The sequence below is a fragment of the Mesoplodon densirostris genome, chromosome 16, assembly GCF_025265405.1.
Source record: "Mesoplodon densirostris isolate mMesDen1 chromosome 16, mMesDen1 primary haplotype, whole genome shotgun sequence".
NCBI classification, from domain to species: domain Eukaryota; kingdom Metazoa; phylum Chordata; class Mammalia; order Artiodactyla; family Ziphiidae; genus Mesoplodon; species Mesoplodon densirostris.
Genome location: NC_082676.1, coordinates 67,090,465 through 67,107,716, shown reverse-complemented (window position 1 = coordinate 67,107,716; position 17,252 = coordinate 67,090,465). Strand labels below are relative to the sequence as shown.

At 50.9% G+C, this 17,252-nt stretch overlaps 1 protein-coding gene across 3 annotated transcripts in view; it reads right to left on the bottom strand.

Moving 5' to 3' along the window:
• NPRL3 (NPR3 like, GATOR1 complex subunit) overlaps positions 1-17,040 on the bottom strand; it is a 35,323-nt gene extending 18,283 nt beyond the window's left edge. Inside the window, exons 1-4 of one of the 3 annotated variants that reach the window (XM_060120150.1) lie at positions 16,835-17,040; positions 12,329-12,398; positions 5,473-5,602; positions 4,117-4,191 (exon numbers count right to left, since the gene is read on the bottom strand). In XM_060120150.1, coding sequence (XP_059976133.1) covers positions 4,117-4,191; positions 5,473-5,556 — 159 coding nt within the window. In that variant the 5' untranslated portion in view covers positions 5,557-5,602; positions 12,329-12,398; positions 16,835-17,040. Of the gene's footprint in view, positions 1-4,116; positions 4,192-5,472; positions 5,603-12,328; positions 12,399-16,752 lie in introns of those variants that run through there. The other 2 variants (XM_060120148.1, XM_060120149.1) reach the window with 2 other exon arrangements.
• Between the last annotated feature and the right edge of the window lie 212 nt (positions 17,041-17,252).

Here is a 17,252-nt window from a genome sequence, read left to right as displayed (position 1 = left end):
AGTCACCAATGTGCCGCTGAGTGCTAGTGGACAGGACCGGCTGTGTGAGAATTTGGTCACACGGCCCATGTTACAACAAGGTCACAGTGTGAGAAACAGAAGCACCAGGCCCACTGTTCAGTGAAGACCTGTCCTCAGGGTAAGCAGCTCTTCCTGAGACCCTGGCTAACAGAGAAGCCAGGAGGCGCCAGGCCATCCCCTTCCCTCCGCGCCCGTGCTCACTCTGGGACCTATCAGGGGCCACAGCCAGGCCAGGCGGGCGCATCCACCCAGGCCAAGGGTGGGGCAGGCAGCTGTGGGGTCTGTGAAGTTGGTCCACGGAGCAGATAACCAGCCCACCGTGACTCAGCGCTCCAGGAGGCCGCCAGAACAGCTGAGTCATCCCACGGGTGGAGGTGGGAGGAGGGGGAGGAGTGGTGCCCCCGATTAGAACCTCTGGTCGCCCCGCTCCCGGTTATCTACAGGCAGGGCCCTGTGGTGAGTGTCCACAGCCAGGCTCCTGGGCCAGACCCTGACCTGACTCAGTAAACCCCTTCACCACGTGGAGCTGGAAACACTTCCTGAGCTCCTACAGACCCATGTTCACAAACAGAACACACCCCAGGCAGCACACCTGTGCGGGGACAGGGCTGAGGGCTGACTCCACGCCGGGCCCACCTATGGGCAGCAGCCCTGCCCCATGCTCAGGACAGCCCCTCAAGTGTCCCCGCAAGGTCACGGAACGGAGGGTCTGGGGTATAGGGTGTACACAACTGCCTCAGAACAAAATGTTCTGCTTTAGATTTTACAGAAATCTGTGTAAAATTCCTCCCCGCAGCAAAGCAGAGAGAGAATGACCTGGGCGCATGGTTACTCCCTTGAAGAAGTAGCCCAGTCACACCTGAGAGCCTGACCCTCCATCACGCTCCTACTGGTGTGTCGCAAGTCAGGTGTCTGGGGCCGTTCGCTCACACTCCGGGATGAGCGAGGATGGAGTGTGCCTGGGTGTCCCAACCGGCTGCACAGGCCAGGCTCGGCTCAGGGTGCCCACAGAGCCTGGGCTACGTGGGGCCACACTGAGAAGGAGACCACCCAGGACGTGCCAGCCCTGAATGGAGCTCTGAGAAACACCCATTCTCCCCGCACGCAACGTGAAGCAACAATGAAGTGTAGGGATTTGCCTGCGAGACTTTCTCACCCTGAAACTTGTACCGAAATCCAGTCAGGCCTTCAGAGCTAACGTTCAGCTTGCGGAAAACACACGGACATGGAGCAAGCCTGACTGCACACTGAGATGGGTCCGACCGTGGACCCTTCACGGGACAAAGGAGGGGAGAGTCAGAGACCTGGAGACACAACCCCCAAGCTTGTGTGGGCTGGCTTCTGGTTTTCACCCCAGTTCAGACAGGTCAACGGGAAAAAATGCTGTGGCAACTAGGGCATGTTTCCATGGACCAGGTACTAGTTGATACCAACTTACAGTGAGCTCTGTCAGGTACGGTATAAAATAGCTGTCCCCCCTTTTCCAGAGACGCCTTCTGAAGTATGTGGGGGTGAGCAGACATGAGGTCTGAGACTTGTCTTGAAATACTTGAGCGATGGGGTTGGGGGCAGATGGAGCCAGGGTGCAAGGCAGCAGCTGTGGGATCTCAGAGACAAGTGTGCAAGGACCATCAATCTATTGTCACTAGCTCAGGGTTTGTTTAAAACTTTTCAAAGTAAAAAGGGTGCACTTTTTTAATTGACTACAGAAAAGAAGAAGAAAACTGGCCCACCCTTTACGCTATTTTAAATTCCTCCCACCGTTCACCTCACGGCCTCTGTGCTCTGAAATCCTACACTGCCCTGTTCCCACTGCTTTAACCTGGCAGTGAGCCACCCACCCACTCCAGGGTCTGGCCTCGCCCCCATTTCTCATCTTCAGTGGCCACAGGACGTTCCAGTGTGTAAAACCACCACCCTGTCTAATCATTCCCCAACTACTGGATACCAGGATTATTTCCAGCCTACTTATTATAAAAATCTTCATACAACTTTAAAATCTGCCTGTTTTCTTGACTGTCGTGTCCATGGGTGCCATACACTCCGCTATCACACCCTGCTCCCCAGAGATGAGGGCTTGCCAGCAACGTCCAGGGTGGGGCCGAGGCTGCTTCTCATGGCCCACCCCACAGGTGCTATCAGTGCTGACAGGGGGAGAGCACTGGTCATGGTTTTGGTTTGTCTGTCTTTAACGTGAGTTCTCTTTGTGGATGTCTGTATTACGTAATGATGTAAGTAATAAAGGGACACTGTGAAAATGCAAACACTATGGAAGTGCACGAAGCAGAAAGTAAGAGTCTCCCCTCGGAACCTCAAGCCCCAGGCACAGCCACCAGGAACAGCTGACTTTGTTTTAACTTGCAGCTCTTTATTTATCAACAAGGGTGGGCCAGTTTTAAGAATTAAGCTCCCTTCAGGAAGGAGAAAGCTCCATTTAGGAGCTTTTCCCTAGCATTATTTTGATTCTAAACTCTTCAGTGAGACCTGTGGTCTCCACAACAGAAAAGCCTCAGTGGGAAAAACACTCTGAGACTAAGGCACCTGATGTGACAGGCTCCCTCCTGTTCAGGCTCACCCACGCCACAGCAAAGGGTACAGAGCACACTGCTCCTTGTCACCAAGGTCTAGCCACTTTCTCACTGACACTTCTGTACAAAAGTCGTCGTGCAGCTCACATGTGCCCAGCCAGAAAGAACTACTAGATTTCTTGGTGAAAACTGATAGTGGGATATTTCTGAGGAATGCCATTATTTAACAGTACGGAATATATACATTTCCTAAATTTCAAAGTCCCTACGTAGTAATACCAGCCAGTCCTTACCCAGGGGTGCTTTTTATACTTATTTAGATCCCTTGTATTTTGACAGTTTTATTGAAAAGAAATTCCCTGTAACTAGTGAAAACACAACTTCAGACAGTGCTGGGAACTGCCGTAAGAAATAATTACGCTTAATTATAAAACAACAGAAAATAACAAGTGTTGGCAAGGATGTAGAGAAATTGGAACCCTCGTACATGGCTGGTGGGGATGTAAAATGGTGCAGCTGCTGTGGAAAACAGCCTGGCAGCTCCTCAAATGGTTAAACATAGAGTCACCACGTGACCCAGCAACTCCACTCCTAGCTATCGACCCCAAGGGAAAGGAAAACCTGCCTACGCAAAACTTGTACACAAATGTCCTTAACAGCATTGTTCTTATAGCCAAAAGGTAGAAACAACCCAAAAGTTCACCAGTAGATAAACAGATAAAGTATGGTCTATCGTACAATGGAATATGATTGGGCCCCAAAAAGGAATAAAGTACTGATATACATTATAACATGGATGATTCAATTAAAAGATTATTTTTTAAAAAACTAAAAATAATTTTAAAAAACCCACAAGGACCTGCTATATATCCCTACTGTATAGCAGTAGAGATATATATGTATCTACAGATATACATGTATATTCTTTTTCAGATTCTTTTCCATTATAGATTTTTACAAGATACTGAAGATAGTTCGTATGTATACCTAACTGAATCACATTGCTGTACACCTGAAACATTGTAAATCAACCACAGTTCAATTAAAAAAAAAGATTATAAAAAAATGGATGAATCTCAAAATCATTATGCTAAGTGAAAGAAGTCAGACACCAAAGGTCACATATTGTAGGATCCCTTTTATATGAAACATGCAGAACAGGTAAATCCACAGAAAGAGAAAACACATTGGTTGTTTCTGGGGGCTGGGGGAGGGGAGAGAATGAGGAATAACTGGTGTCCTTTTGGGGCAACGAAAACTGGATAGTGGCGATGGTTACACAACACTGCTACCAGATGCCACCAAAATGTCTCTTTAAAATGGTTAAAATGGTAAATGTGATGTTATGTATATTTTACTTAAAAAAAAAAAAAAGAGGGGAACAATGAAGTTAGACTCTTCCAGCACCCCAGGAGGGCCAGTGCGTACCCACAGCGGTCTGAGCTCTAAGTCAACAACAGGGTCACTGGAAATGAGCTCTGCCCTCCCACCCCCTCCCCACCTCCCTCCCCAACCCTCCTCCCCACCCCACCTCCCTGATCTGCTCTTCAGCCATTTGTACACTCACCCTCAGTGCAAATACCACATTAAAAAGAATCATGGTGGGAGCCTCCCTCTTCGGAGATGGATCTGTTTTGGAGACCTGTGAAAGAGGCACAGTTCTAGTGAGTGAGAGCCACCACCGCCCAAGAAAAGCACTTAAGAGCTATTACTTCAGGCAGGGAAAGTGCTCCAGAATACAGCAGAACCAGAGAAAAACAGAGTCCTAGGTCTCTGATAAGCGACCAGCGTCTTTGCACAGGCAAGTGCTGGCTGCATGGACAGACAGTCGCAGTGGAGCAACGAGCAGGAAGGTGCTGTGACCCAAAGTGACAAGACTGTCCCAGTCACCTCAAGTGAGCTGAGGTGCCCAGAGGAGAAAAGGTGGACAGGTGCTCAAGTGGATGGAGTGCTCCCTGCCCAGACCCTCCCTTCCCCACACCAACCCCCGTGCCCACTTGAGTCCTCCCAGGCAGGACAAGTACTCAGGACAATGCTCCCACCCAGGAGACACAGGGCTGCCACTGGGGCACCCAGCCAGCCCAGGGCCCAAACACCAAGCTGCCTACAAGTGTTGCCACCAGAGGGCAGAGGAGTCCCTGGGCCGTCTCAGTCAGGCCTGTCACCATCCCTGTCCCTCCAGGTCTCCAGGCCGGAACTGCCAGCAGGCTGCCAAAGCTCCCCTCCGTCACCCACAGGCCATCAGTGGGGCTGAGCCTGTCTGAGCCGCAGAGGTGCCACCACAGCTGTGTCCTCTGCGATGGCCCCTGCCCTGGCGCCTCCATGTCTCAGGAGCTCCTCCTGTGGGCTTAGTCATGGAGAAGATCTGAGGGCCACATCCCAGGCCCTCCCGGGATTTCTGGATTGTGTAAGCGGAGCTCAGCCTTGTGCCGTCACGTCAAAACCCTTCAGAATCTAAGTGACGCTGCGTGCAAAGGACTGACTGGCAGCTTCTGGTGTGCAAATTCCCTTGGGTAACAACAGGCCCCATCAGAGAACGCATAGAGAGGGTGTGGCACAACACGAAGAGCTAAATTAATAACAATACTGGCTATGATATCACTTGCTAAGTAAGAAGAAATGCTTGCACTACTTTATATAAATAAAGTTCAAGAATCTGACAAACGCTGCTGAACTTGTTCTCTTAGCCTCCCCCCAGAAACCGGCATCATATCTACAAAGTAGAAGGCCACCGTCAGGAGAAAGGCTGGATGCAAACAGCAAAAGCTAAGCGCAGGGGCTGAGACACCAGGGCAAGAACGCCTGTGTCCTTCCCTGCCAGACCCTCAGGGCCCAGGAGGAGGTGCAGCTAGGCAAGCACCTGATGCGATCTGCTGCACGGGGCTGCCTTCTACAGGCCCGCGTCAGCCCAGGGAGGGCGTACCTGGCCCAGCGCGTGCTGCAGCAGCGTCGGGTGCCCAACAAAACGCACGTTATCAATCTTCAGTTCAAACTTCTGCCCACACATTTCAGACTTGGTTGCCAAAATTGTTGCCAGAATGGCATCTGAAAACCTTAAAATTAAAAAAAGGGAGAGTGGAAAAGAGTTAACCAAGTGCCACAGCACCAGGCCTGCGGCCCCAGGGGTAGGGGGCTGCTGCGCGCAGGGTGGTTCTGCCCCCACCGCTGACCTGGAAGCTTCTGACAGTCTCCCTTCTTTTTTTTGGACATTGGAGATTTTTCGTTTATTTTTTATTTATTTATTTTTTGATGTGGACCATTTTTAAAGTCTTTATTGAATTTGTTACAATATTATTTTCTGTTTTATGTTTTTGGTTTTTTGGCCCCAAGTCATGTGGGATCTTAGCTCCCCAACCAGGGATTGAACCCGCACCCCCTGCGTTGGAAGGCGAAGTCTTAACCACTGGACAGCCAAGAAGTCCCTATTTTTTAAATTTACTTTTGGCTGCATTGGGTCTTTGCTGCTGTGCGTGGGCTTTCTCTAGTTGTGGCGAGTGGGGGCCGCTCCTCGTTGCAGTGCATGGGCTCCTCATTGCGGTGGCCTCTCCTGTTGCGGAGCACCGGCCCTAGGTGCACAGCCTTCAGTAGTTGCAGCACGCGGGCTCAGTAGTTGTGGCACGCGGGCCCTAGAGCGCAAGCTCAGTAGTTGTGGTTCATGGGCTTAGCTGCTCCGCGGCATGTGGGATCTTCCTGGACCAGGGACCAAACCCATGTCCCCCGCATTGGCAGGCGGATTCTCAACGACTGCGTCACCAGGGAAGTCCCCCAACAGTCTCCCTTCTGAAGCAATCCCCAAGACTAGGGTCGCAAAGTCACCAGAACTACAAGGCGGAAGGTGCATGCTGCCACCCTGGCCCCCGCCTGCATGGGAAGGCAGGAGGAGCAAGGCACCTGCCCAGAGAGGAGGAAGCTGCGGGAGCCTGCACGGCTTGTCAGGCTGGGGGCCTCCCACACTGGCCCAGGTGTGCTGGGCTGCTCCCCTCAGCCCCCAGGACCCCCACCCCTCAGTGCTGTGCGAAGGCCAAGGGGAAGCACGAATTGCAGGCTATTGATCACTTTCCTCACAGCTTGGCTGCCCGGCCCTTCCCTTACCCTTAACACTTAAACCTTCCAGTTTTTATTAGGGAAGAAAGGTTCCAGACGCACTAGATGTGCAGACCCACTGACTGACATGGACAGAGGGATGGACAGGGCTGGACACCACGGAGGAGGAATGACTGGGTGCAGGTAAGAGCAGTTTGGATATGATTCCTGTAAAACTGCCCCTTTTCCAGGCTCTTCTGCACCTTTAGGTCTCCTTCCTGCCCAGGGGTGGGGGGTGGATCAGATAAGGGAGAGTCACTGCAGGGAGGAGAGGACACTGCAGACTCTTATCTCAGAGCCCAGGCTTGGGGCCTCCACTCTGGAAACTCAGATGCACCGTGTCTAACCTGGAGCCAGAAGGCAGACAAGTCCTGTGCTCATTTCTCCACCTGGGGAAAGCATCTCCGTCACGCAGGTCGGAGGACAGGTTGTGCTGGGAGGGGCTCCAGCCTCCCTGGGGCCACATTCTGTCCTAAAGAGCCCATCAAGGACAAACACTCAGCGTTGAGTCCTGGGCTTTCCCGAGGAGCTGTGGTGAACGGGCACCACACCAGATACTTCTCTCCAGGAGGCCCTTGCTCTAGGGGGAGGGAAGCACTTCACACCAGAACCCTCGCCTTCAGAGAAGGGAAGGGTGCTGCACACTGCTGCAACTCCAAAACAGCAAACACCTCCGGGATAAACAGATTTAGGAGAGGGGCCACTCGCTCCCGGCTCCTCGCACACTGCAGGGCTCGCCAACCGATGCAGGAGTGACTCGGAGCCCCTGCAGCAAGGGCCTGGCTACGCTCGACTGGCACCGAGCAAGACAAAGCACGGGACTTCCCAAGCCTCTCCCCGCCAGCGGGTGGGGAGCCTGGGGGAAGGGGTCACGCTGGTGTCCAGCCTTCCTCCAGGACTGACATGGTCTTCTAGACGCCCTAAGTCACCCTGTGGCTCCCAAACAAACCAGATGCAGAGGGTCTGTCAGAATGGGCTGCCATTCCACTTGCACAGTCTGGGCTGCGGTCAGACTTTCTGACACCAATACCATCAAAGACATTCTGGGACACACGGCCCCCACAGCCGGAGCCCTTGGCCTCCCCTGTGCGTGTCTCCTCCCTGGAATACTGCTCTCTGGAGTGATTAAACCAGAGATGGAAGACTCCAGTGTCTTAGACCAGAATCGTTACATGCTTTCTTCAAAAGCCCCCAGTGGCTCACTCTGCCCTGGAAGCTGCGTCTGGGGGCCCGGTTAGGGTGACGGAGGGCCCAGGGTGGTGGAACCTAACAAACACTGCTGCCCTAGCGCCTGACCCAGTGCCAACACTACCCGCCCTATCTGAACAAACACCTCCCTCTACTCTGCCACCCACTGACTCAGGACACACCAATAACAGATAGAAAAACAACCTCCCGACACCCCAGAGACTTCACTTTTTACCGTGATATCCAAAAATCTCCACCAAAAACCTCTGCTCTGGCACGAAGAGCCTCAGATGGGCCTGAGCCCTGGCCCTCAGCCACCATTCCAGGAACCTAAGTTAGCCGGGCTGTGGGATGGGGCCTGAGATTCAGAGGCAAGAAGTGGTGGCCTAGTTCACGACTATAAATGTCCAAATCCAAAGGCCAAACAGAAAGCGCTTTCCCCACTTGGGCCCAGAGAGGCCGGGGTCTCCGAAAGCAGCCAACCAGAAAGCCAGGTGCTGCTCAAGTTAAAAGCCACACTGCCCTAAGTGGCCACTCAGGGAGGTCCCTCTGCTGTTTGGCCACTCTCCTTGTCTGAGCAAGTCTGGCCCATACAGAAATCCACTCACCAGAGCTTAATATTACACACTGATGACAGAAAAAACACTTGAGCGGCTTTATACTTTATACAGCGTCTGCTGACATAACATGCACAAAGACAGAGTTATGTCCATCATGACATAACTGCCATAAATAGCAAATTGAAACAAAAACAAGCGTCAATGTTTGTTTGTTCGTTTTGGCCACGCCACGTGCCTTGAGGGATCTTAGTTCCCTGACCAGGGATTGAGCCTGGGCCCTGGCAGTGAAAGCACCAAGTCCTAACCACTGGACCGCCAGGGAATTCCCTCAATATTTGTTTGTTGTTTCCAAAATTTAGAAAAATACTTTTCCCTTGTTTTGATGGTGAAAGGCCTGGTAAGTATATTGTAACACAATAAAATCGCTGCTACAAAAACTAACATTCCTGTAATAATTTAGAGATTAAGAAAGAAAACACATTTAGAAAGATGCATCAGCCCAGCTGGAAGACAAGCCAAGACCTTCCATTCCTGCTGAGACACTTGGGAACAGGGCTTGTTCTCTGACCTGGCCAAAAAAAGAAAGGACAGCACAGAAGAGAGCTCGACTCTGCCCCCTCCCGTTCTGGGGGCTCCCAGATGCTCTGTGCACCTCCAACACCCAGGGGGTACGCCCTGTCGGGGATGGGAGGGCCCCACTGTATCCCTGCCTCCCAGAGAAGTGTCATATAAACCCCATGGGAACATTTTTGCCTCTAATGGGCACACACAACAGCATCCAAGCCCAAGCATCACATGGAACACTCAGCCCTTGGTAGAGACCCCCACTAAGCCCCTCTGATAAATGAAGGCAAGGAGCAATGATCAAGGGTCTCTCTGGGGGGCAGCAGGCGGGTGAGACAAGCAACCCTGCTCCTGCTTGCCAACCACCCTCCCAGGGCACGGTGTCTGCCTGGAGGAGGGGGCATTTGTGTGCATGCCTAGTCCCAGAAGTCCCTGGTGCCAGCCAACCCTGTCTTGGCACTCAGGTACAGAGAACCAGCTAACTAAGTCCAGGGGGAGAAAGGGCAGGGGCTGTGGAAAGCCTGGGCACTCATGGGGCACAGGGCAGTGAGCCTGTGTGCCCATCAGTCCTTCTCCAACACTGAGGGAAATCAGGAGTCCAGCACAACCACAGGAGAAGGCGGCAGGAACTGAGACAGAAGGACGGTGGAGAAGCCTTGGCCTCACCCCGCAGCCAACCGCCCATCGCCTGGAGGACACGGCTTGCTGAGACGGGAACAGGACCATCGAGACCAAACAAGAACACACCAACTCTAAAAATCATGAAGAGTTACGAGGTCGTGATCCACACAGTGCTAAGGTCTGGCAGAAGTACCACCACTTACATTAACTACTGAGGTCAAGGCTTTGCCACACAAGCAAGAACAGACACTCCCCATGTGGAAGACGTACTGCATAGTCTTTCCACCAACGCTCCAATTCTTCCGTGTAAACCCAAGCTGGGCAAGGATGAGTCAGTTCCCAGAAGCAAGAGCAAGGCCAGAGGACCCCGGTCAGAGCCCAGCACCACACGCACTAGCTAACGCCTGGGCACAAGTGTTCAATCTTCTGACCAAACCGTCTCAACAAGATCAAATGAGCTCCCACAGGTGGAAGCCTCAGGAAAACTGCAGAGCGCTGATGAGTACCTCAGCCCCAATTCCCAAGGTCCTGTGGGCACCTGCAGAGCTGACCTCCCTAACAGGAAGACCGCACCTTTCCTAAGCTTGACCTTCAGGCCGTAGAGAAAACAAACAATATCCATTTTCTTCTCTCCCTAGTGAATTCTAGAAAAGGGTAAAAAAAATTGTGATGGTCAATGCCTGTACCCTGAAATACATCATCATCATGATTCATCTTATAAAACTAGCCCGTGTTCTAAGGCAGTGCAGCCAACAAAGCTTTCTACACGACGGAAAGACACTAAACCTGCGCCTTCCAGCACAGTGGCAGCTGGTCACATGTGGCCACTGAGGCACATGTGAGCACCTGAAATGTGGTCAGTGCAACTGAGGAACTCAATTTCTTTCTTTCTTTCTTTTTTGGCCACACCGCACGGCTTGTGGATCTTAGATCCCCAACCAGGGATCGAACCCACGCCCTTGGCAGTGAGAGCACAGAGTCCTAACCACTGGACTGCCAGGGAAGTCCCAGTTTCTAATTTTATTTAATTTCAGTCCACCTCATTTTAAACGGCCACCCGGGCCAGGGAGGACAGCCCTGGGCAGCGCAGCTCTGCGTCCTCCCTCCCCTGAGGCTGGCCATCACCACACGCAGAGGCGACCCATCAGGCCTATTAACGTGCCTCTGACCTGGCAAACCGACAGGCAGGAACGTTCCACCGGTTGCAGAAGAAAAAGCACCTCTGAAAATGACAACCAAGGAAAATGGAGAATGGGTGTGAGGCACCATCACTGCGTGGCTCCGGGAAGATGTCTGGGCTGGGACAGGGCCCCCCGGGTGCCAGGGCAAGAGCAGGAGCTTGGCAGGTCTGTACAACAAAACGCAGCTGGGCCCCTGGGGGTACTGACCTGCACCTCTGAAGGTGTGGGGTGGGGAGTGGGATCACCAGGTGCTACAATGTGTTAAAATGACCAGATAGAGGCATTCTTCAGTTTTATGAACGTCTAAAGAGACCAGCTTGTCCTCCTGAGGGAACAAGCATGTCTGGGGTCCCGACAGACCCACAGCGTCTTATTCCCTTCCCTCGGTTTCCTCTCTTCATTATGCTAAATACAGAATGAATTTCCCAGAAAACATCCTCATGGTCATTTTATTACAAGCCTCTGAGAAGTAACTGCAGCAATTAGGTGTTGCTGGTCCTCCTCACAGACTGTTCCAAGAGCTCTTTCTGAATCTTCAGCAGCCCGAGCCTCACGTCACCGAGCAGGCAGGTGGCCAGCCCTGCTCTGAACTCTCCATGACACAGGTGGGGGACAAAATGCACTCAGCGGGTGTGCAGGGGCAAAAGCTTTCTATGTGCCTCACAAACAAGAGTTTGTTCCCTGTTGCCATCTTTAAAGGACACGACATCCACAGGCCTCTAAGTCAAGCAGGATGCCTCACAGGATATCCAGCAGCACCCCCCACCGCTGGTCCCTCTTCCAGAACCCACTCCCCTCAGAGATAGTCACTGGTCATGCCAGAGGCCCCTGACATCCTTACACAAAGGGATACAAACCACTCTTGGAAGTACACAGCACTATGGCAGGCATGGTGCCGTGTCAGAGAACTGAGGGAAACCATACTAACACACTGCATGGCAAGGGCCCAGCGTGGGGACCTCAGCTACTTTCCCACAGACATTACCTCAAGCAGGACTGGCAATTTACAATCTTTTCTCCTTCATCTGGGCCTGAGTTACAATTCATTAAGCTTTAAAATGAACATAAGAAGGCAGAAGTGGTGATTTCTCAAGGTTGCCACCCAGAAAGCACTTCCCAGAGAGAAGAGGGGTAGCATGCACAGGAAGGAACAGGACCTGCCTTTCATCCAGGCCCTGAAAAGCAAGGGTCACAACAGCCCTGGCTCTCAGGCCACCTCACCACCTGGACAGACTGTGCTGCACCCAAGCACCTACATTTGACCTCTGGACACGTGCTTGACGACTAGGGTCTGAGGACAGCACCGCGATCTGCCATCCTGCATGTTCCTCTCATGGAAGATAAATGTCCTGCAGGGACACGGCCTCATCTGTTCTCCAACCTGCCCTACCAACCACACAGCCCACAGCAGGACCATGAACCTGAACCATGCAGAAAGCCAGAGACTGGCAACACAATCCCCACCTCTGTCTGCCTGAAACACCCACCAAGTGGAAAAGAGAACACAGGGTTCCTCAGGGGAGAAAACATCTGGGTCAACGGGAGGACCAGCCCCACCACGAAGTGACTGCAGAGCCCGTACCTGGAGTCGCCGTCCTGGTCCTCGGCATGCTCTCTGGTGCTGTTGACAGCGTATCTGCTACGAGGCTTACCTGAGTGAAGGCAAAAAGGGGAGAACAGCTAGGAAAACAGGACCCATCCACATACAGGAAGGTTGCTGAACCATTAAAAGTGATGGCTTCTGCTCTTGGATTGGAAGAATTAATATTGTTAAAATGGCCATATTACTCAAAGCAATCTACAGATTTAATGCAATCTCTATCAAATTACTCATGTTTTTCACAGAACTAGAACATATAATCCTAAAATTTATATGGAACCATAAAAGATGCAGAATTGCCAAAGCAATCCTGAGGAAAAAGAATGGAGCTGGAGGCATAACCCTCCCAAACTTCAGACAATACTACAAAGCTACAGTAATCAAAACAGCATGGTATTGGGACTTCCCTGGTGGCCCAGTGGTTAAGACTCCGTGTTTCCACTGCAGGGGGCGTGGGTTCAATCCCTGGTCGGGGAACTAAGATCCCGCATGTCACATGGCGTGGCCACAAAAAAAAAAGTTTTAAATTATAGTTTCCAAGAAGTTGTGATAACATGGGAAATGCTCTTGCTACTATGTTAAGTTAAAAAAAAAAAGGGATTATATATATGCACACATGCGCACACACACGCTCTCAGTGTATGCTGGCAACTAGGCTGGAAAAAGCACAGGCAAAAGGAAGAATTTTTAAATGTCCATACAGCAATATCCTTCATATACAAAAACAACAATATCTTATCCAAATAATAACGTTTAAAGACTTAAGGACAGGGACTTCCCTGGTGGTGCAGTGGTTAAGAATCCGCCTGCTAATGCAAAGGATATGGGTTCGAGCCCTGCTCAGGGAAGATCCCACATGACGCGGAGCAACTAAGCCCGTGTGCCACAACTACTGACTCTGCGCTCTAGAGCCCGTGAGCCACAACTACTGAGCTCGCGTGCCACAACTACTGAAGCCCGCGCGCCTAGAGCCCGTGCTCCACAACAAGAGAAGCCACTGCAATGAGAAGCCCGTGCACCGCAACGAAGAGTAGCCCCCGCTCGCCGCAACTAGAGAAAGCCCGCACGGAGCAACGAAGACCCAATGCAGCCAAAAAATAAAGAAAAAAAAAAAAAGACTTAAGGACATTTATCACAGGCAAGTTTTTCACGTACATGAGGCTCAAGAAGAAAACAGAAATGCTAACAAGGGTGACGAGAATGAAAAGAGGACAGACTATGTTCCAGAATGAGAAGATTCAACATAAAGATCCCGTTCTCCCCATTTAATCACCATGTTTAATGTGACCCCCAAAACAATAGCAATGGCTTGGGAGTGGGGCCTAACACAGTCATTGCTAATGTTTACAAGGAAAGCAAGCAGAAACACCAGGATGATGCTGAAGAAAAAAGGTGATGATAAATGACTAATGCTACTTGATGGTATAACACACTATAAAGTTACAATAATTCATCTGTGTGGAACCCGCACATAGATAGATTATTGGGAGAGGTAAGAAAAGTCAGAAAACAAACTCAAATAAACACGGGAATTTAGTATGCCAGGAAGGCAGCAAAACTAATCAGGAGGGCAACGTGAATGAGTCCATAAAATGATGCTGGGACTAGGCACCCACACGGAAGAGAAAGTTATACTGACTCTGAGCCAACCCCTCTCCAGCTGTGTGTGGGCTGCATGTTCCCACATCCTTCATCCATCACAGCGCCTGCTCCACAGGGCTCCAGAAGGCAAATGGGGGCACACACACAACTCTCAGCAAGTGCCCAGAAAATACCAGCTCCAGGGAGGAGCCTTCACCTTACACCAAAAGAAACGCATTTTAAAAACAAAAAGATAAACATTCCACGGGAAAACACGAGAGACTCCTTTTGTTAATAATCTTGGAGAGCAGAAGGCTTTTCTGTGTGTAACAAAACTCAGAAACCATGAAAGAACAGACTGAAAACTTGACTCCATCAAAATTAAAATTCAGAGGCAGGGCTTCCCTTGTGGTGCAGTGGTTAAGAATCTGCCTGCCAATATAGGGGACACGGGTTTGAGCCCTGGTCTGGGAAGATCCCACATGCCGCGGAGCAACTAAGCCCGTGAGACACAACTACTGAGCCTGCGTGTGTATAGCCTGTGCTCCTCAACAAGAGAAGCCACGACAATGAGAAGCCCGCGCACCACGATGAAGAGTAGCCCCCGCTCGCCGCAAATGGAGAAAGCCCGCGCACAGAAACGAAAACCCAACACAGCCAAAAATAAATAAATAAATAAATAAATGTATTAAAAAAAAAAAAAAAAAGCTCAGAGGCAAACTGGCTAAATATGTACAGCTTTGTCAAAAAGGTCTATTTTTATCCTAAATATATTAAAAAACTCCTTCAAATCTATAAAGAAAAAAAATCAAGCAATCCAAGAGGAAATTAGGCAAAGGTTATGAATAGGTGGTTCACTAAAAAGGAAATCCAAATGGCTTTGAAAACAGGAAAACATGATCACTCTCAGCTGGAAGGCAAATGCCCATTAAAACTATCAGATACAGTTTTTCACCTATCTCATTAACAAGCATAGAAAAATCTGATCTATTAAAAATACATAGCGGAGGGGCTTCCCTAGTGGCACAGTGGCTCGGAATCCGGCTGCCAGTGCAGCGGACACGGGTTCGAGCCCTGGTCCGGGAGGATCCCACATGCCGCGGAGCAACTAAGCCCGTGCGCCACAACTACTGAGCCTGCACTCTGGAGCCCACGAGCCACAACTACTGAAGCTGGCATGCCTAGAGCCCGTGCTCTGCAACAAGAGAAGCCACCGCAATGAGAGGCCAATGCACCGCAGTGAAGAGTAGCCCTTGCTCGCCACAGCTAGAGAAAAGCCCGCGTGCAGTAACAAAAGACCCAACACAGCCAAAAATAAAATAAATTAAATAAATTAAAACAAAAAAACACAGCGGATTATCCCCTGGATATGAACATCCCATTTCTGTGAATTGATCATATATTCTGCAGAATGAAAATATATATCCATAAAGGACATTCACACTGTATTAGCAAAAGATTGGAAACAACTTAAATGCCCATCAACAGAAGACTGGATGACTAAGTCACAGCAAGTTCCTCCCATGATTCTGATAATTCTGAATCTATATCCAAGATATAAAGTGAAAATAAAAACAGGGCAGAACAGTGTGAATCGTGTGCTCACTTGTGTTTAGAAAATAAAACAATGCATGTATATGCTTGTATTTACACAGAAGGTTTCGGAAAGATGCACAAGAAAATGGTTAACGGCACCTGACCCTACAAGGGGATGTGGGTGGCTGGGATCGATGAAAGAACTTTCTTTTCATAATCTAAATCCGTTTGTACCTTTAAAACTTTGTACCATAGTTAGAAATTTAAAAGTAATTTTTAGGGCTTCCCTGGTGGCGCAGTGGTTAAGAATCTGCCTGCCACTGCAGGGGACACGGGTTCGAGCCCTGGTCCAGGGATCCCACATGCCACGGAGCAACTAAGCCCTCGCACTGCAACTACTGAGCCTGCGCTCTAGAGCCCACGAGCCACAACTACTGAGCCTGCGTGCCACAACTACTGAAGCCCGCATACCTAGAGACCGTGCTCCACAACAAGAGAAGCCACCACAATGAGAAGCCTGCGCACCGCAACGAAGAGCAGCCCCCGCTCGCCGCGACTAGAAGAGAAAGCCGGTGTGCAGCAACGAAGACCCAACACAGCCAAAAATAAAATAAATGAAATAAATATATTTTTTAAAGTAATTTTTTAAATCACATAAATTACAAATTGAACATTCATGATAGTGAAAAACTGCAAGTAACCTACACGTCCACCTATAGGGAAAGGGCATGTTCTTACCAGACAGCTGTGTACAACCAAAAAGGGAGGTGATCTGTTTACTAGCTTGGAAAATGCTCCAAGGCAAATGGCCCAATGGAGAAAAGAGCGACTGAGAACAATACATCTATGTGAGAGGGGAAAAAAACCCAAAGCAATAAACTATTTTTCTATGGAGGTATATTTGGTGTCTATGTACAGGAGGAACAATTATGAACATGGTAAGTGGTTATCCCTGCAAGCGAGGGAGGAGCAGCAGAACTGGGGGGAAGAGGTCAAAGAAAACTTCCGATGTACCTGGATTTCGTACTTAATCCAAGATGAATACATTCATACGGTGCTTTAGCTCTTTTAAAAGACCAGAGACACCGATGAAACGTTAGCAGGAGTGGCTTTGGCGTGCTAAAACTATGAGTGGTTTTTTTCCCCCTGCTTTTTACTTTTCTATCCTTCCCCAACACTCTTGTGATGAGAAGGCACCGCCCGTAAGATAAGGAGAAGGAAAAAGGAAACGACTTCTCCGCTAACGGCGAGGGAGGTGGTGCCAGGCCCTCCGCCCGGCGCCCACTTACTTGTCTGGGACGCCGGGTGCTCCTGGCTCCTCTGGAAGGGGTACCTGAACAGCAGTTTATTGCCCCGGCTCCCCGAGCTCACCAGAATCACGCTGATGGGGCTGGTGTTGTCCCCCATCCCGCCGGGGGCCTGGGGAGGGGTCGGGCTGGGGCCAAGGCCGGGACGCGGCGGGGCGGTGGGGACCCCCAGGAAGACGGGCCGGGGACGCGGGACAGAGCGCTCTGAGGACTGGTTGGGGGCGGGGGGCGAGGGGAGCCAGGCCGACGTCTCCCGCGCGACAGTGACGCAAACTAGGCGCCCCCTAACGCGGCCGGCGACGCTCGCCAGACTCGCGCAACAACACTGGGCAAACGCACATGAGATGCCTGCGCGCGGACCGCAGGCGTTTGCGCAGGCGCAGGCTGCCGTGTGCGCAGGCGCAAGGCCGTCTCTCGGTGCTGTGCTCGTGCGCATGCGGGGCGCGGCCCCTTTCTGGAGTGGGGAGAAGAACCAGCGGGAA